This window comes from Platalea leucorodia, assembly GCF_965183815.1.
Source record: "Platalea leucorodia genome assembly, chromosome: 5".
Lineage (NCBI taxonomy): Eukaryota > Metazoa > Chordata > Aves > Pelecaniformes > Threskiornithidae > Platalea > Platalea leucorodia.
The window spans coordinates 82,035,277-82,056,118 of NC_138827.1; the positions used below are offsets into that span (position 1 = coordinate 82,035,277).

The 20,842-nt window shown below is 35.7% G+C and overlaps 1 protein-coding gene across 2 annotated transcripts in view; it reads left to right on the plus strand.

Annotated features, from left to right (window-relative positions):
- GRB14 (growth factor receptor bound protein 14) overlaps positions 1-19,895 on the plus strand; it is a gene marked incomplete at both ends in the record, with an annotated part of 66,145 nt that extends 46,250 nt beyond the window's left edge. For both annotated transcript variants that reach the window (XM_082314747.1, XM_082314748.1), the window contains 10 exons: positions 251-325; positions 6,886-7,023; positions 8,079-8,189; positions 8,381-8,476; positions 9,061-9,141; positions 11,371-11,487; positions 11,583-11,640; positions 11,734-11,821; positions 15,600-15,693; positions 19,749-19,895. In XM_082314747.1, coding sequence (XP_082170873.1) covers positions 251-325; positions 6,886-7,023; positions 8,079-8,189; positions 8,381-8,476; positions 9,061-9,141; positions 11,371-11,487; positions 11,583-11,640; positions 11,734-11,821; positions 15,600-15,693; positions 19,749-19,895 — 1,005 coding nt within the window. The remainder of the gene's footprint in view (positions 1-250; positions 326-6,885; positions 7,024-8,078; positions 8,190-8,380; positions 8,477-9,060; positions 9,142-11,370; positions 11,488-11,582; positions 11,641-11,733; positions 11,822-15,599; positions 15,694-19,748) is intronic.
- Between the last annotated feature and the right edge of the window lie 947 nt (positions 19,896-20,842).

Sequence of the window (20,842 nt, forward strand, 5' to 3'; positions counted from 1 at the left end):
ACTTGCACTGGTGTATGAAACCCCGTTGCTTCCAGAAACCATTGATGTTTTCTCAAAATTCTAACTTTTTCAGAAAATAATATATAGGATGTCAAAGTTTAGGAATGATATTAAGGTAAGCTTAAATTATTGGATCAGAGAATCTGCAGCGTCTTGCACTGCACTGAGAATTTTAGTTGTACATCCAAAAGAGATAGGAAGTTTTATATTTATTTTTACGGAACTTTGATACAAGTTATTGTTGTTACAGAGCTTTTTTCCAGATCATATGATATCTTTTCCAAGTGAGACCAATGCAGCCGTAAGCCACTCTGGGATATTACAGGTATGTAATCTTTGAATGAAGACGAGACAGCATAGCTCAGAATTTCCTGCTGTCTGTGTTGTGTGAGCATAGCTCTTTGTCACTGTTGGATCTGTTGCTAGGTTTTGAATAACTCAAAACATGGTTAATACCTTTTCTTCCTTATGTTGTGTCCCTTCCAGACAGTTATTATATGACCACACTTGGAAACTTGCATATTCTTTCAGAATCAAGGAGTGCCAAAACAGACAAAATGCAGTAAAAAAGGTTAATACCTTTATTGGTTATTTCAGGTGAAAGACCCTGTTTACTTAAAAAAGTGCAGTACTCAACACATACTTAACAGCAGGCCTTGGTAGAATATTGAGGAACTGGGAATGTGATACAAATGGATATAAAAAAGAGTTAAATGGTTAAACTTAATGAGTAGAAAATTTAGACTGGCTAGTATGATTTGTTAGCTTGAAGGCTACTGTAGCCTCGAAACAAAAATATGGTAGGTCACTCAGTGTTAGTCATCAAGTGGACACAAGATTTTAATTTACAGTGGGAATAATTTCACAGAATGACTGTATCAGGGATCATCGTCTTACTTCTCAAAGAGGGGATAAATGAGTAATAAAGGTGGAAACATACACATCACTCGTTTGCTTGTCACTAGAAAAATTAATTAATAGAAGAACTTTCACTGGTCTTAAGACAACAACACTGTGTGAATTTTGGGGATAAAGAATGATTGTAAAGGCAAGATGATAACACAAGATATTTAAGGTAGAACTAAAAGAAATATAGAAATTACAATATTTTTTTTGCGTTTGTATAATAAATTCTACCTTAGCATCTACCAGTAAATGAAAAAACATTAAAGAACTAATTCTCAAAACTTTCTTCTGTATTAAATAGTTGTATCCTTATAGAAGTGGATGTTAGGAGGTTAAGATTATCCCAAATGTAGTAAAAAATGTTTCAAATTAAATTTAATTGACACATGCTAGATTCTGTAAATAATTTTTACAAACCTGAATAAAAACTTTGTAATCTCAAAAGGTGCTGCATATCTGATGAAAATTGATTCACTTTTGCTACCAAAATAGCAAATAGATTTTGCAGTCTAACATAAACATTTAATTTAGAAAATCTTGTCCCCTGTGTTAATAGAACTTAATATTTTTTGCTTGCAAATTTAATTTGGTCATTTGAAAAAAATAATAAAAAGACATTCATAATGGAACTGTTTGCCATATATTCTTGCACAGAACTTCCTTAAGCCCATGTTGTGATATGTAGAACGTGTGCAGAGCTTGTGGGTAAGATTAAGACTCATTCTAAATATATATAGTTACATCCCATTTTGATAGCTTGAAAAATTTGTTACAAACTCTCCTCTGTTGCTATTTTGTGTTGTATTGTCTGTTTAATTGTATTTTGTCAAATAAAACTTATTAGGCACAAAGTAGAGAATACCTTTGTGGATTGTGCAGCCGTTCTGCACGTTTCAGCAGAAGCGGTTGGGTAAATTGTTTACAGTGTGTCACTACTTCCTTGGAAACTTTCATTAAGACAAGTTAATGGGCTTGCATTATTATTTGTGATGTGGTTGGTCAAGTATCAAGAGAGATATTAGTTTTAACAACTCAGTGCTTACAGATGATTAAAAAATCACTTCTGATATTTTTATAGCTTTTTGTGGATTGAGCTGTAAGCAAGTAAAATGTTTTTCAAGTATGTTTTTCTTGACTTTCATTGAAAGTGAAAGAGTGATTATTTCGGCTGATGACTTTAAATCAGAGCATCTAAATAGCCTCTAAACAAAAATAAAATGTACCTGTCTCCTATCCATTTAGCATGTGCTAAGTAAAATTACTAGGTCTGACATATACCAAATGTCTATGTATACCAAAGAAAGAGGATTAATCTCTGACATGATGATCTTTAGCCTAAAAAAAGTGTCTCACTGTATTGATTAGAGTATGGCTGCTCTGAGACACAACACTGTATGTACAGGTTAGTGGTAGGCAGTATGGATCATTTGGAACTTGCTTTAGGTTATTTTTGCAAATTGGATGTTTTAAAACATGTCAAAAATGAACGTAGTTTGAAGATTTTAATCTGAGGCCTCTCCCTGTAGTAATGGAATAGTCTATTATTTTCAGATTTTGGGGTGTGTTGTTTGTTGGTTGGTTTGTTGAGAATTAGCAACTTTCATAGGTGGGCAACAAATTAATTCACTTGGTCTAATTAGATGTGAAATTGTTGTTGAATGTAGTTTTGAATGGGGCTTGTGACTTGTTTAAAACATCGTCTGCTTATTGGAGCAGCTCTTACTTTACATGAATTCATGTACATACTAGATCCTTTTGTATTCTTACTCATGACAGCATTTCCAATGCAGACACTGTACGGCATAGATAGTATTGACAGAATTGAGTCCTTCTGAGTTAGTAGGTGAAATCGTAGCCTCACTGAAGTCAATAATTTTTTTTTTTAATTACTTTGAAAGGTAAAAAATTTATCCTAGGTTTCTTTCATTTTCTTTTCGTTTGTGATTAACATTTCTCCAATTTTGTAATTCTGTTTTTTTAACCTTTAATTGTATTTGTAGCAGAATTTTTTTCACTCTGCAGTATGTCAATCAATGTTTTAAATTTAACAGTGACGTCTTCAAAATAGAAGGTTGAAATTACTTGGGTAATTACACTTTTTTTTCCAGTTTTGCTTTAAGAATAGACATATTCCCCCTTCTCTTCCTTATTGTTTAATAGATGCAGTTGATATTCAGGTTCTGTAGGTAGACTTGAAGTTCAGAGTTCAAGTCTTGTATTGAACAATTTGGCTGTTTCCTTCTAATAGCTTTTTATGTGTAATGTGAATATATTAAAAAAAGCTATTGTAGATAGCACATGTTCAAGCCATCTTCCAAAGCAATGAAAAAAACTTGCACCTGATGTAGAATGTACTAAAGAAGGGAGCAGATGTCTTTCCTAAATAAACAAAAAAAGATAAATGTTATATATGCAAAAATTAAGTTAAAGACAGAACAGGATTACCAAGATAAACACTCATAATGTTGTGAAAGATAGAATTACTGATAGTGTCTTTTCCTTCTGCCCTTTCCCCATTGCCATCTCTTGGCCCATGTTCTTAGTTGTTCCCATTCTCTGCCTTCACAGATTGAAGATTCAAGCTTTCATTTCTTTAATTTCTCTGCCACAGCAAGTCCCTCTTTCCGTGACCAGTTTCTCATCTGACTCTGTTCCAGTCTTCAGGCTGAAATAGCCATGCACTGAATTTCAGTCTCTTGTCAATCTCCTAGACATGTTCTAGTCTGCCTGTTGCCTATCCCCATCTTCCACTCCAGGTTTTGCTGGCCTTTCTCCCCATCTAAGCCCCTCAGATTGACTGAAGTCTATAGGAGACAGTACTGAGAATCAGTAGCAGTTCTTCACTGGAATTACTTGGCGCCCCCAAAATTTATCAGCAGGTTCAGGGGAAAATCCTGCTCATTCCCAGTAGCATTGGGTTGGATCATGGCCAGCTGTCATCACATCGTTGAAGAAATCAGTCATCAAATTCAAACTTGATTCACAGTCTTATGAAAAAGATGGCTTCTTGAACTCCAAAGTAGTGTGTAAGTGCTCGAGAAGCATCCACCTTAGTAAATGTTGTTGTCTCTGCTGCTGCAGCCATTCTTTCATTGAAAATGTGGAAGGTGCAGACAAATATGTTGTATAGTTAGGAGTGCAACTCTCAATCTTTATTGCATTCAGTGACATTGAGTATTTCTGCGTTTTTTATTATATTCATCTGAGACGGTGCAGTGTTTTTCCTGTTCTCTTGTTTTTTTCACTTGTTGATTGATTTGATTTTTTTTTCCCCCCAACAAAAGACATTTATTTGCTTTGGGTTTTGTTCAGATTAGTTTTAAATCGGTTGGTTTTACAGCTAATCAAATCGCAATCGAGTCCTTGATGCTGTCATATATTAGTATCAGAAAGCCATGGTGACATTTGACACCACCCTACATATCATGTTATATATTTCACTGCATGGGGGAGACCTTATTTCTGCATATTGTGTGACCAATAATCCCTGTCTGCAGCATACCATCATTTAACTCTCCCCACTTCTTCCTACATTAAGGACTTTTCTTATTTTTCTTATTTTTGTCCTATTTTGATTACTTCTTATCTGCATAAACAGCAATCCACCCCCCCATAATAAACTTGTATGTACCTCCATTAAAAAAAAAAAAAAAACAAAAAACAAAAAACAAAGCCAACCTGCAACAAAAAAACCCAAAGAAGTTCTCTTCTCTACTATCTTTAGTTTTAGGTGTTTATTACAGACATTCAGTTCTCTCTCTGAAATATTTTTACTGCTCGTTCTTTGTGACAGTTAACAGTTTTGACTGCAGCTCGTCCCTGTTGTATTTTCTCGTACAGTCCTCAGCTGTCTTAGAAAGAAAACGATGGATCTAGGATTGCCTTTTTCCTAGCATTATTGCTACTTTATTTTAATTGATAGCAAGGGTACAACAGTGACTGTTGAAGCTGAGCTTTGTATTGCTCCTCCAGTTTGCTCTGCTGCGTAAGAAAAGCATTTTTCATGATAGCACTTCTGGTTTGAAGCTCTTATGGCAGAAATCCTGGGGAAGACACTTGTGCAGGCTGGGAGCCAGCCACTCCTTTCATCTTCAGCAGAGATACTAAAGCCTGAAAAGATGCTTTTTTGGTTTTACATACATGGACTCTTTTAGATTTTCCTAAAGCTTCCATTTGACTTTGTTTATGGTGTTAAAATACTTTTTCAATTCAGCCTTTATATTCACCATCAATGAACCTGTTAATACACGGCAAATGGGAAGATTAACAGGCTGGAACACCTACCAGGACCTACCCGTCTGCTTCAGTGTGGCTGAAACAGCTTAAACTGCATTTGCACACAGCTGTGTGCCAGCAGCGCATGTAGATAGATGTACCTAGTCCTACTGTAATTTAACTATTCAGGTGAATAGCGGTGAAGCTATTCATAATGCATTCCTAGTTGTGGGCTAGGGCACTCTGCTGTGAAATGAAGCCTGCCCATATTACTGCATTCACACCAGCTGAATTTAATTAGCTCAGGTTGGTCTACAGGTGGTACAGTCATGCATCTGGCTGCAAGGTAGGAAAACAATAAAAGTGAAAGAAACATTGTGTATCTTGGTTGGACTGCGTTATTTAGTGGCCAAAGAACTTGTTGTACTTCCAAAATCATGTTCACTTCATCATTTTGCTGCAGTCTGGTACTGCCCAGTCTGTCTCTTGCCTGGTAATCTGTTGCTTTGTGTCCTCAAATCAGATTTTCTGGAAGTGGCAGTGGACAGGAGGAAAATGCAGCCATGAAAGCTGCAGATACCAACCAGAAAAATCCCTTGTTCCCTACATCTACATAAGCCTACATAGTATTTATGATTCTGCAGGCCAGTCTGGGGCAGGGTTCCTTGAAGAGCTTGGTAACAACACAGATTCCTTTGGATATATAGAATATGAAGAATAGGTTAGTCTGTTCAGATGTGAGTCATAGTTCTGAGTAGTTTTATTGGAAGAAGAGTAATAAAACTGAACGCATTACATGGAATTAGAATAACGTTAACACAGTTGCCAGCTCTTGCAGTCTGAGTAAAACTGTGTACTTGGTCTTAGCAAGATAACAGCTGTGTTGCACTCCAACGATGTCTGGTTGAAATGGCTAAAGAGAAGCCATTGAATACCTTGAGTAGAGGCAGTGCATCAGTTAGCTTCTCTCAGTGCATTAGTTAACTTTTCTGTCTAACCATATCATTCTGCCTTTTCTATGGCTTGTGAGGGTGCGCACCTTTTTCTTGCAGTTCAGAGGCAAAATGGCTGATCTCTCAGACTTTTAAGTCCTCTTTCCTTCCTCCTGATGCAGCTTTTTTCAATACTCTCTGCCACGTGACCTTGACCACAGACAGGAGCTGTCTTGGTGACTGGCCCAGCCTCTCCTATTTTTGCTTCAACTAAAGCTCCTAAAGCTCCTGCTTAAGCACCACTTCAGGTCCTGAGGCCTTTGTTCCCTCCTTTTGAAAATGGTAATATCTGCCTGACCTGCATGGTTTCGTGATTCAGATTTTGTGATTTGTTTGCTGAATTAATTTTAACTCAGATCAGTTCCCTTATCTGGTTTGTAACACAGGAGGGGGGAGTGATGGCATTTTTTTTCCTTCTTTTGGTAGCATTGATTTGCAGTTTTATATAAATAGGGTCTGAGGCATGGGATCAGAACTTCTTACACTGGTTTTGTTGCTGAAGTCAACATATTACATAACTAATGCTCTCATTTCAAACCATATGTTCCATATAAATATGTAACTTGCTTAGCATACCTTGGAGTTGTGTAACATTCTACACGCCTTAAATCAGAGGTGCTCTTAATGGGATTAGATGCAATCATAACTGAATTACTGTGGTGTGATAGTGGATTTAGGGGTTTATTCCCCTTAGTCCTGTCTGAGTATGTTAATGAAACAAAAAGGTGGTTTCAGATGAAAAGAAAATTGCATGTCTGATATTTTCTTTCAGATGTTCCTAAGCTCCAGCACGTATCCTGAGATTCATGGTTATTTGCATGCAAAGGAGCAGGGAAAAAAATCATGGAAAAAATTGTACTTTCTTTTGAGAAGATCTGGCCTTTATTTTTCCACTAAAGGTACATCTAAGGTAAGGGGGGGAGAGAGAACTATGAAGTTAGAGCAAATGTGTATTTATCATTTGTTGTAATAATAACCAAAATTTGAATTTCAACTTAGAGTGATAAAAAGGGGGAAAAATCTATTTATTGTAGACAAAATCTAGAGAGATATTGAGATATAAATTTGGGAAAGTATTGTCTTAGAAACAGTAGTTTCTTTTTGCCTGATAACTTTGCTTCATTCTGGTTAATACTTTTCCAATCAGTTAAAGAGTGCCCTTTTAAAATGAATTTTCAAATAGTAGTTAAAATTCTGAAGTATAAGTAGATGCTCTGAAAGGTGGACATAACACTTCGTTATCTAAAATAAACAAAAACCTATGTATAAAAGGATTTTACAGGAAGATTTTGAGAATTCTCAAATTTTGTCACTGGACAGTTTTTCATTTTACTAGTTCAACTTTTTGATGGCAGTACTTTAAACCTGATTATGTTAAACAGGATACACTGGAGTTGAGACACCTTTTACATGAACCACTTAAAACAATGTTTTTTTCTTGTTCTGAATTTTCTGTGTTAACTACCAGAGTATTCATTGAGCTGGTTTTGTATCCTTCAGCAAATTTCTTTTGCTTCCTTCCTTGACTTAATTAACCTTAGAGGATGGAGATAATGGTTAGAAATCGTACTGGACAGTAATAATTACAATATGTTGTTTTTCAGATTATGAAAGTATATTTTATTTTGACGTTTGAAATGCATACTGCTCTCAAAACTTGACTCCCACTCTAATATTATTGTGGCTTGAATTTAGTGGATGTTTTCCCAGGAATGATATCACTTGTACTTTGGTTTTTCTCCCTCTCTAGAAGAATGAACTCTTTGACTAGTTTGAGGTGTTTTTTCTCTGCATTATAAAATTAATGTTAAGTCGTCTCTTTCTAAATTTCATGATGTCGCAGTTAAAACTGCAGTATGTAACATTGTATTTTGGAACAGGATAACTACTATACTCTTCTGAGTTTCTTATCTGGAGAGGCTGGCTAAAAATAGTCTAATTGTATTACATTGCTCTTCTTTTTAGGAGCCAAGGCATCTGCAGTTTTTCTGTGAATTCAGCAATAGTGATATGTACATGTCTTTGACAGGCAAAAAGATTTCTGGAGCACCAACAAACTATGGATTCTGCTTTAAGGTACAAGCTTATTATTCTGATACATATTAAAGCAAGCCACAGTTTTTAGGTAAGCTTAAGTTTCTTTAAGGTTTTTGAAAGCAATATTCAGCTGTCTATTATAAAATAGGAGAATTAGTGGCTTTTATTTCAACAGGTATTATCTTCAAGATATGCATTAATGCTAAAAAAAATGTGCTGTGGCCTTCTAGCCTAACAAATCAGGAGGAACCGGAGACCTGAAACAGCTCTGTGCAGATGATGAACAAAGTAGGACCTGTTGGATGACAGCAGTTAGGTTGCTTAAGGTAATTTTTCTGTGGGGAGTTAACTTCTTGCTTAAGTTTACTATGTGAAGTTTTGTTACTGTGTGGTAGAGAAGTAACGTAATTCTAGGTTCCCATGCGATAGCAATATCAGTTTTGTACTCTGAAAGCTTATTTTTCTTCATCCCAACAGACCAAATTACTGGAATCATTGTAGGGGATGGGATGATGTCTTGAAGCCTCATTCCTGCAAATACTTAAACTTAACATTAAGCATATGCTTATAAGTAATCATGGTGAATTCAATGAGATTGTTGAGTAACGTTGAATAAAGCTACAAGAATACGCAAGAAGGGAACTTCAATATGTTTTTAAAATGTGTCTGTTTGTGACAAAATAGGAATAGGTCAGTTGGTGTATTAAATGGGTAGTATTTAATGCAGAGCGTACATTTATAAAGGCAGCAGCAACAATGACGATGTTGTGCATTTCCTTATCCTAACAGCATTTGTCCCTGGTTTTTAATGGTAAAGAAAAGCATGTGTTATCTTTTACATCTGGAAAAAAAATTTACTTGGCTTAGGTTTATAATTTAAAATGCTAACCATGTTATTTTCTTGTTCTAGTATGGGATGCAGCTGTATCAGAATTACATGCAACCATATCAAGGTAGAAGTGGCTGCAGCCCTTTGAATATAACACCTATGGTATGTCCCACAGTAGCTCCATGAATAAATACATTGTTTCTGCCATCATGCTATTTTTAAATAACTTGTGTCTGTTATACCACTGACCTGATCCTGCAAATCTTTGCAAATGCTCGCAGAAAACTTTAGGGCTGTCAGGGTTGACTGGAGAGCTAATTAATTCATTTACTTAATACAAATCGGGTAGTTCAGACCAGTTAACAGGCTTTTTCACTTTCTCAAATCTCCAATATTTTGGGAGTTCATTGGCTTACCACCATCAAAAAGAATGGAAAGAGGATTTTGAAAACAGAGCAGCCGAACTAGAAATGCATTAAAAAAGAAGCAAAGCGTTTAAGCTTACACATGCTGTAAATGGTGAATAAGAAAGCTATAACAAATCCTTTTCAGTACACAGTAATACTTTTTTTTTTAAATATAAAATATTAAGTACTTAAGATGAATTTCAGCTCTTGTAATACTGACTGGACTTCAGAGAAACACCATAATTTGGCAGAACTGGATTTTGGAGGAACAACAGCCTATACTAGATGCTGTGTCCATCTCCTCAGGCAGGTAGTTGGGGTTGGAGCAGGTTGTCCTTTTCTTTAATATCTTATGTTATCCCAGTTCTTTGTGAGTCATTTGATTTCAGACATTTTCATGGATGACTTATGTCACTTCTGTGTTTTTTGTTGGCTAAATTGGGTAAAAATTACTTGTTGCTGGGACTTGTGACAGGGATTTTTATGGTGGATTTTTTGAGCTTTTATTGTAGTTTTTGCTGTTAAAATGCCTAAAATATGTGTTTGCTATTATAGGTATTCACAAAAATAGTTTTCAGTGATATTGCTAATAAGCATGGCTTCAAAATTGTGCTTAATACACTGACGTGTCTTTCCTTTCTGTTATGTGAAGCTGTTACAATAGCCATCTGCTGCTTTTATAATGGATCTGGGAGCCATTACTGATTCTCTCTCCTCTTACACTTGCGTGCATTTTAGCTCATGTAGCTTCTAACACAGGCAGAATCTATAACCAGTATTAAGCATGGCACTGTTTTTCTACTTGTGTATAATTCATGAATTAAACAGCAAATTGGATAAACTTGGGAATTGAGTGCACAAGCTAATGAACATAGTTCATAGGGGAACCACTTCCATGTTTCACATCCCTCAGTAACTCACAACCATGTCAGCTACAAGGAGTTCCCTCCACTCTCCTAGAGGCAAACATTTTCTCTTATTTTGCCCTTGTTTTTTTACTTTTACAAAGTTCTTTACAGGTTACAGTGACTCAGGCAGACCTTAGACTACAGTGTCAAGAATTACAGTGAACTACAGAATTGCTGTCTTCCATTTCTAGTTATATTCATGCTTGTAACCAAAAAGGAACAAAACAGAGCTGCTTTGGTTTTGGACTGGGAAGCTTTGCTAACCCTACAGAAATCTGTGCCTCTCTTGTTCCAGATGTTACTTTAACTTATAGAATGTTCCTTTAATTATTTGATATTCCAGTGCTTGCCAACTTTTGAGCCATTACAATCTGTATTAAACTTGATTTTGTAAACCTTGGTTTCTGAGAAGTATTTTGGTGAGTTTTAAGACTATTTTGTCAAACTTCAATGTTTTTTATTCTGTTTTTACAAACTTGATCTTCACTGGGAGAGAAAAGCATTTTTTTATAACAGATCCTACAGTTGTTGCATCTATGATAAGAGTTAGAAGGCATGTATTAAAATGAAGTTAAACTCCATAGATAATGACTGTTTTCATTGCTTAAATCTGGTGAACTTTGAGTGAAAGTTTATATAGAAAAGATACAAATTTGTGACATATAGCAAAATATTTCAAATCTTTGTTAATTTGATGGTTATGTATAAGAATTTTGTATTTTATCTTTTTTCTGTTACTTGGACAACTTAAGAACATTTTCCTGACTTGTTTTGACGTGCAAAGGGCTAGTTATTGTTAAAAATATAAATAGAGTTTATGGTAAAGTGATGTATTTATCATCCATTGCAGTCATGCAAAAAGATGATCTGTCTTGCCAGACTGTAAAACTGAGCTTTGCAGCAGCAAACTGGAATTACAAATGCTCCCTAGGGTAAAATGAGTTTGGCTCTGATGGGAAACACTGCAGATACTTGGAACAGCACTTATAAAACATAATGTTTTCTCAGAAGCTCACTTTTAAATGATGAATCTTTAAAAGAAATGAACAAACTAAATTTATTTTTCTTTGTTGCAGAGAAGCATTTCAGAAAATTCTTTAGTAGCAATGGATTTCTCGGGACACAGAAGCAGAATTATAGAAAATCCAACAGAAGCCCTTTCAGTTGCAGTTGAAGAAGGATTAGCATGGCGGGTATAAACACCTTTGCTTTATCAGAATAGTATTTTCTGATTGTTTTTTAAACAAAAAAAGCATTGAAATCATGTTTTTACTTCTCTCTCATACAGAGGAGAGGGTGTCTACGACTCAACTCACATGGTAGTCCTATTGACGTGTCTAACATGGGTATGTGTGAGTTAATTCATTGCTAGAGAAATGCAATAGCTGGTTCTTTCAATAAAGGCAAAATGTTTTTTAAAAAGATCTTTATTTCTACAGCTATACACAGATCTCAGTCATGGTTTCATCATAAAATCTCTAGAGAAGAGGCTCAGAGACTTATTTTGCAGCATGGACTTGTAGATGGGTAAGTTAATTCTTTACATAACTTCTGAAACACATTTCTAGTCAATAACTGCTATTTTCATGTACTTCTTGTTGGGGGGGAGATGGAGGAAGGAAGATTTTGCACTTAGCTAATAGAAATAAGAATTCTTTTATATAGGGCTATCTGGGGATCAGTTGGTTTCTATTTTATATCTTTTGGAAGCAATAAAGTGGTGATCTAACACTTCGATTCTGTCACTGACAGATTACTTATGTCTGCTCAGAGCCAGGCACTTGAGGTCTGTATTTGCACAATATTCTCTGGGAACTGTCAACTTTGGCACCAGTATCTTTTGTATCTATCTCTTATTAGTGATGAAAGAATGAAAGAAAGCCTGAAAACATTGACTAAGCTTATTCTAAGAGGAACTGTGCAGAGACAGCTTTTCCTCATGAAATGACTAAAAATTGTATTATCCCTTAATGGTAAACAATAAACGTTAGGATAAGACTATTCACTTTTGTTTTTCTCTCATTTAAATATTAATTTTAAAAAATTACAAAGCAAGTAGTTATTTTATGTTCAAATCCTCCTGGTTTTGATTTCCGTATTTTTGTCCTTACCCCTGTATTAAATGTAAACTTAGGCCTCCTTCATTCAATGAGTAATTCCATAAAACTCTCAGTTTCTCTGAGTCTGTTTCCAGTTACGTACCTGCAATATCAGATTACTGGTTAAATTCCTGCAGTTTTAGATTAAGTATGTTGTAATAATGTTTTCTATATCTGCAGAAAGGGCTCTAGGGGAAAAAAAAAAAAAAGAGATGGGAAGGATAGGGAGACAAAACCAGTCATACTCGGCAAGGATGGCTCATTGGACTTCTCCTTTTGTATTTTTTCTTCTATTTTTTAATTATTTCTGGCATCCTGGTTTTAATCCCAGCTAATCATCCTGAAACTGCTTCTGCACTCTGCATTCATTTTCGCATTTGTTACATGAGAGGGACGGGACACAGGGGTGAAGCCAACATGTATTTCTGAGCAGTATGTCATTCTAGGGCTGATGAATCTTCCAGTGCATTTCAGTGGGTACACACACATACTGTTAAACGAAACCCAGTAGATTTGATGAGTAAATAGCAATGGTGTTTGAGATGAGAAAGTGAATACCTTGCTAACATTAGTTTAGTACAGTGTTGTTTATGTTATATTTTTGGATCTATTCATAGATATGCATTGTGGTTTTGGTGAGGATGATACTCTTGTGTGGACTGTCTAGAATTGATTAGAACATGGTAGTATGAGTGTTCGTATGCTGTCAGATAGATATTCAGGAGTTACAATGAAGTCATGAATACATTACAGCATGTGACAAATGCTGTGCTTTTTGATGGGCTGAAAGAATGAATTATCACCAGAAATATAGAAGTTTTTCATGGGAATAATAAGACTTTAGTTTCTGGGGGTAGGGCGGAGAAAATAATCCACGTTGAGCCTTTTAAGGTGACCCCAAGCAGGGAGATCTCTTGCATATATGACAGAGGTGGTAGGACCTCTGTAATACCGTATGTACCAACAAATATGTTGTTTATGATGGCTTATAGAAGATAAAGGGACTATTATATAAAGGATCTACAGTAGTCTCAGTATTTGAATAACCCAATAACAGAATTAGGGACAGCAACAATCTTAAGGTGTGCTACGAAGGAATAAAGTTTTTGGATCTACTGTTCTAGTGTAAAACCAACTTTCCTAAAGAAGTTTATGTAGCAATATTGTAGATTTCGTACTTTACTCCCTAAAGGACATTTGAAGACTTTTCAGTGATAAATGGTTGACAGGATTGCAAACAGATCGGCATCTGATTGATGAATGGGGTAAAAGCATTACCAAAAGGCCCATGACAAAATGCAACTGGTCATTCAGAGAATTCCTTATAAGTTTATGAAGGAGCAGTTGTTTGGAGTCATCCAACATGTCTAAAGAGCTTCCTTCCAACCAGCATTTCTAAGATTCTGTGAACTACAAGCTTTTCTTCATAATGAAGTGATCTTTTTAAAGGTTCTTTGACAACTAAAGTAGATCTATTATGATAAGGTTAGAAAAGAGTAAAGATCTTTTTATGTGAAGGAGGACAAATGTTGCTTATCTTTGCTGTTAAAACAAGGAAAAAAGTAAGAAAATGGACTTTAAAAGAACTGATGAATGGGAACATAAATCCTAATCAACCTGTATTTTCTTTCCTACCCAATGTGATTACTTTGTGTATTGTTTAATGCGGATCCCAGTATTTGGGTGTAGAGACCCCATTTTGGATATCTGCAAAGTGTCACATTCTTATAGTGTCATTTTTCTGAATGAAATAAAATGCTGGTCCTTAATGACAAACATAAAAGATTTAAGTTTATGCAAAGGATCTAACTGTGCTCTGAAAAATTTCATTCATGTCCTGGAGAGGGTGAAAGGCCACTAGGTGGTGAGAGAGAGCTTGTTAGGAGAGCCTGAGTCTATTGAGAACTCTCTACTTGTCCTTATACTTGCCATGTGCTCTTACAAGTCGTATGCTGAGTTGGCAATTATCCCTCTTTAATAACTGAATTAGTATAAGAGCTACTAATTAGACTGGATGGGGATTTTGATAGAAATGTTAATGATGATGGACTCCAAATTTCTTAATTCCAGGTATTTTCTTACTTTGTAAAAATAGAACTCTTAAAAACTTTGAGGATGAAATTAGTGGTTTGGACCCTTGTCGTTAGTCAGTGAGAATCCACTGTAAGCCTTTGTCTGCTTTCTTCTCCTGAAATCCTTTCTTTTCATATAATAGTTGTACTCTAATTCCTGGTATGTGGTTGGGCAAAAGTAGGTGGCCACAAGTGCTCACGTGGTTGATACCTGCAAGTCCATTTTGCCCGTTTCTTTTGTGTCCTGAAAGAGGAGCATGCTTGCCAATGGCTGTCCCTCTGTTTCCCGCCTTCGGTACGTTGGTTAGCTATGTCTGTTCCAGACCTGCACAGTACAAACAGTTCAGACTCTCTCCACTACAAAGCTGTGACTCAGGTACTTCCCTCTGTCCTCCAGGCTGTTCTCTGCCGCTGTCCCAGACCCAGTTATTCAATGAAAGCTGTCTCTTATTGGTAATCATCCTTTACCTGTACCAGATTATTTTACCAGGATTATGGCAAAATTATGTCTGTCCATAACTTGCCTAGAATAAGTTATCAGTGGACTAGTTGCAGTGACACTGTTGGCCATGGAGAGTGTTGTGATTTGAATAATGATGCCATAAAGTGAGCAGAGTGTAGCTCTGTCTCAGTGGGAATTTTGCTGATGGGCAGAAGTGACTGTGCGTTTATGAATATTGGCCACATGTGAAAATCATTCTGGTATGTCTTGCGTTACCTTTTCGGTAAATTCCTGTTGAACTACCTTGCAAGTTTTCCCTATAACACTTGTGGTTTAGGTAACTGCCAGAGTCCAAAGAAAAATTTTGTTCAAAGCACAAACTTTGAGGGTGCTTTTCTGTCTAAAGAGATGCATTGTAATTCTATGCAGTGTAAAAACTAGTGCCTACAGTGTCATTCATTTTGAGAATGCATATTTTTCACATAATAAGAGAAGGTGAAGAAGAATTTAAGAAAAAGTATTTCCAGTGACACATTTGCAAAGAAATACTGATTAAAAGCATAATTTATGTAATTAATATTATTTTTGCTTTTCACTAATACTACTGTAATGAATTTACAACTGTTGTAACTGGACGTTTACAAAAGGCTTTCCAGGGTGATCTTACTGTGAAAATTTTCAATCTCTTTTAGGGTATTTCTGGTACGTGACAGCCAAAGTAACCCCAAAACATTTGTATTGTCATTGAGTCATGGATTAAAAATAAAGCATTTTCAAATTGTACCAGTAAGTAAATTTTTGAGTTTATATATACAGTTGTAAAACAAAACAATTGAATAATTGTGATAGAATATTGCTGTTTTTTTTCTTTTGCCATTATGTGGAAGATGTAAACATAATACCCGTATCACTAAAAATAATTAGTATTCTTGAGTAGAGTTGAACATTTTTGAGCTTTGCTGTTTGATTTGTTATAAAGTTGACTAGTATTATGAAATCCTAAAAAGTGTCTTGAAAAAATAGACAAATCTATTTGAACTGGAAGAGAAGCAACCCTGATGGCATGAAAAATCATGTATTAATAAAGGTCATATTGCCTTTTCATTTTTCAGTACGTGCACAATTTCTTTTTAATCATCTGTTTGGGTGGGCTGCCTACACCGTGTGTGTGTGTGTATCTGACTGACTCATCTGTTCAGTATATTTCTCTCAATAGTTGGAGTCAAACAGTTTTTGCTGACCTCTCTTCTTGATTCATGTTATTGTGGTAGATTCATGTCCAGGTGTTCTTCAGGGGGACAATTTTAGCAAAAAATTGATATCCTTATTTAGTCCAGCTACTTTTAGGTAAGCTGAAATTTCCTAAATTGAAATCATATTTCTATCAGTTTTCGTTGAAGATATCATCCAATTCTCCTGCCAGAGTGGCTAGCTTTCCCCATCCCTTCCACTCCCTCTAGAGGTGTTTTATACTGGGTTTTTTACAGGCTGCTTCTGTTGAGATGAGAAACACTTTAGCATTATGTGTTTTAGCCACAGATGCCTGACATAACTGAGCAGACCTGTAACTTTTTCTTCTCTCTTCTCAAGAACCTTTCTTCCAGACCACATAATACTCTGGCGTCCATGTTTCTTTCTACTGAAGTTTCTAGGAGATTCTGCTGTTTCTCGGTAGAAATGAGTGTAGTGGCATTTTTTTTGTTTCTGATCTGGTGATCCCTATAATTGTTCATCAAATTTCTGTATGCGTTACCTAGGGCTTGTAGCTGATATCCTTCCTTGAAAAAGTTCCTGTAGAATAAAACAGAAGCATTATTTGGGAGGAGGAAAGGAATGAATCAATGTCTGTTAAAAGAATTGCCCAGGATTTTCATTGTGTTAGGTGAAAACGATGGAGCAGTCCTTCATCTAAAAGTGATAGTTATGGCCTGGATCCCATGTGAGCATGAGCATAAGCTCTGTGATCAGAATCTCAGGTGTAAGATCTCTGTGCTTCTATTGACTGTAGTTGCTTCTAGTATTTACTTTGGGATAACTGTTGTGTGGTTTAGAAAACCTTCTGAACTCGTACAAATACTATATGATTCTACTTCATTGGGATGTCATTTAACTCTCAAATTTAAGAGACCACTTTTTTCTTTCCTTTTCAGGAAACAGACCCTCTCTTCTCTAAGACCAGATGTAGCGGGAAGCTGCAGTTATCTTCAGCTTCCTCTGAGCTGGATGATTCTCTTCTTCCCTTCAAAAAAATTATCCACTCAATTCTAATGTTATTCTGCAGATGTGAGCAGTGCATTTGAGGAGTTAATCATATACGCGCATGCTAAAACCTTGCTCTTGTGTTGTAGGTTCTTTGTAGGAACCAGAAATTCTTTATTTTGACATAGATTGTCTACAAACTTGTGTCAGTATTTCCATGTTGGTGATCTAAGAAGACCTGTACCACTTCAGTGCAAAACCTTATTTGAAGGAAAAAATTATAATTGTTTTTAAAGTAGAGCAATAAATTTGTATGGAGAACAACTTAATCCAGAGAGAGAGTATGGAAACTGTTAGTTCCCCAAACATAGTCATATTTGAATTCCTTTCTGTCATTTACTTTCCAGTCACATTCAGTACCCCTCATGCCATTCTCAATGCCCTGACTTACAGCGTGCTCTGTTTTTGCTAGAACAATACTCTCTAAGGAATGCAGAAAAGTATTTTTTGAGGGGGGAAAGATTTTGCTTCCAGTTGCTGTTGATCTTCTAAATGAAGTTACCATTTTCTAAGAAACAAGGCAATTTGTGTTACTGCAGTAAGTTGGTAGCTTATTAGCTGGAAATCAAGGTTACCTTTTTGAACTTCACATCCTACTGTTCTTCTAAACTCTTGCCTTTTTCCAGTCATTGGGAAGAGAAGATGAACTTTCCTACTAAATAAATAAATGGCATTTAGAGGGTCTCTTTACAAGTTAAAAATCATTCCATCTCTAAATGAATTATTTTTCTCTTACATTTAAGTTGCTTCAGGTTCAAATGTCTCCTCTCAGATAGGGCATGCAGGCTGCCAATTCAAGCTTCCCCCACATTAACAGGTGCATCATGTTAACATTGGTAACATGTACAACAGGTATAGCAGGTGGGTGCCAGGGAACTGATTGTAAAAAGTTGAAAAGAAAGCCTTTGGGATACATTTGGGATCCCATACTGTGAAAACTGGAGAACTTGATAGCTTAAATGTATTTTTCAGCCTTACTGCTCTGAGCTGATACAAGTTAACTTCAGTGTAGTGTATCCTGAAATTAGCTGTTCTGTAGTCCATGCAAAAGAAGAAGAATTGGTATAGATTTCTGGGGCTGTCTTTTTCCAATAAATGTTCTCTCATAACAGCCTTCTTAGCTTGCAGAAGGTGTTAGGTTCCTGGGCAACATAACTTTGATATGAATTTTTACTTTGCAAAATATTGATTGCTGTAGAATTAGCAATCTGTCTGGTATTCACTTCAAGGTTTGGGATTAACTTGGATGGGGAAAAATAAGCTAAAGATGAAATCCTCGTCAACAGACATCTGAATTGTCAACTCTTCCTTGTCTTCAGTGTGTTGGCAGGAAAATTGCATGCATAAGGGAAGTCCGATGAATGATAATCCATTTTCAGGTTCTTGGCTGGAGCACAGGAATTTACACATGCACACATTGGTAATTCCTTAACTAGCAGTGTTTGACCTGGATTGACCAAAGTCTGAGAATAAAGAAATTACAAACTACTTCCAGACATGGTAGAAAGGGGTAGAATAACCAGGAGTCATAAGCAGTTCAACAGCTGCTTCAGATGAGAAATCTTAATTACAGGTAAGAGAGCTAATTATATCTTCTCCCTTCCCCTGTACTCAAGTAGGATAGTTGCATCTTTCCTTAGCACACCATCTGCTACTCTATGCTAGCCCTACTTCAGGATCTTCTGTTCACTACTCTCTGTCTTGTATCTTTTTTCCCTTTTTTAAAATGATTTAAATAGGTTTTCTCACCCTCTATTTGCATTAATACTAATTAGTCACTATTGCATTGAAGCTTCTTGATGTTAGACATATCAGCAGTAGAGGAAATAAATCAAGAAAGTATATAGTCACCAATGCAATACAAATTGTGCAAGAGTTGACGTTCAGTAACCTAGAACAGGGAAACACTGACTAAATTTTTAAGCATCTAAAAGTCAAAAGTAATCTTTCAAAGTATGTTTTGCAGTTTCTTCTTTCTCTCCTGTACCTATGCTGATACATGCGTTTGGAGCTGCAGCAGTTCTTTCTCCTACAGCAAAGAACATATTACTACATCAAGCATGTTACTTTTGTGATGGGCAGTTTCTTGTATAGCACATACCATCCAGTACACCAATGCACTAGTGTATAGCCTCCTTGTACCTTACAAAATAAATGATACAAAATGTAGCAGTTACACAGAATATGAATGGAGCAACGGTTGAAATCTGTGAGTGTGTTGAAACTTGGTTGTTTCTTGTCACTCTGTAAAAACTCAGTGTTCATATTAACTCCAGCTATCATCCAAAGCAAAGGCATAAAGTAATATTGTTAGTGCAGAAAGAATATTCCTATACTTATTCAACTGTTCTTTCCTTTTAGGCATGTACCTAACTTAAAAGGGAAGTTAAAGAATGCATTATTTTTCTGTTATTTATTTTTGATCTTGCTGTGAATGATCACTGTATTTTTCCTTCTCTCAGTAGTCATAAGATTATGAATATCTTGGTCTACAAGAAGACTTCTCAAACAAGTGCTTCAATTGGGAAGAATTACCATAGCAAAAGAGGATTTTATTCTATGTTGTTTTTCCGTTTTTACAGTTGGAAGATGATGGGAAGCTTTTCTATACCCTTGATGATGGTCATACCAGATTTACTGATCTCATCCAGCTAGTGGAATTCTACCAACTTAATAAAGGAGTACTGCCTTGCAAGTTAAAACACTATTGCGCACGAATTGCTCTTTAACCAAAGCATCTGTTGTTTCGTCAGAGGGAAAGGAAGATACCAGAATACTTTTTCCCCTAAAGGCAATTTGTAGAGCAAGAAGGGAAAAAGCATTACATTGTAAAGATTCTATGTTTTAGCTGCAAAAAAATGTACATTCTATAAAGATAAGAACTTTGCATTGTGATTGTCACAGTCAAATTAACTTTATTGTTTTAAAAAAAACATTCTTTCCTATGTAATTCTTTAGTGTTGTCTTGGACTTTGTTGTTTTTTTTTTTTTTCCCAACTGAAAACAATTTTTAAAAAAATAATATTGTGTAACTTCTACAAAAATATAACTGAAGGGAAGATCTTTGTTCTTAGGTTTAAAATTAACTTTTTGTCTCTTCAAATGTTTCTCATAATTTCTATTCATCACATAGAAGAATAACATTTACTGTGGTGAGGATAAGAAGCTGAACTGCACATTTTATTTGTAAATAAAATGAATAAATATTTTGCACTCTATTTTTGAATGCTACTTTGGGGATTATCATACACAAAAAGTGAAAAACCATTAAAACTGCTTATAACTGATCAGTTGTATTGAGTTGTGCTATTACTGTTGTAGTATTTTAAAGGATTTTTTAATCTAATGACTAAATCTACATCTTTATACAGAGCTGGAGTGTCACTTACTTGGCTGTGATATGCATAAACATGCATAAAGTTTCATGTAGTGCATAATGTGGTTTAGTGTATACCTGCAGTCTCACATACAGAGAGAGGGAGAGAGAGACCTGTTAAGTACTGTGGATTGTTGCAGAGTTGGGGAGGGAATCAACTTCAATTGCCCTTAAAAACTAAAGGTAACGTTATAATATGTACAAATTTACAATAGTTACAAATGCTTACAGTACTTACAAATAAAGGTAAATCCAGTGAACTGTACTCTTTGTTGAAAACCTGGTGAGAGTGTATTTGCA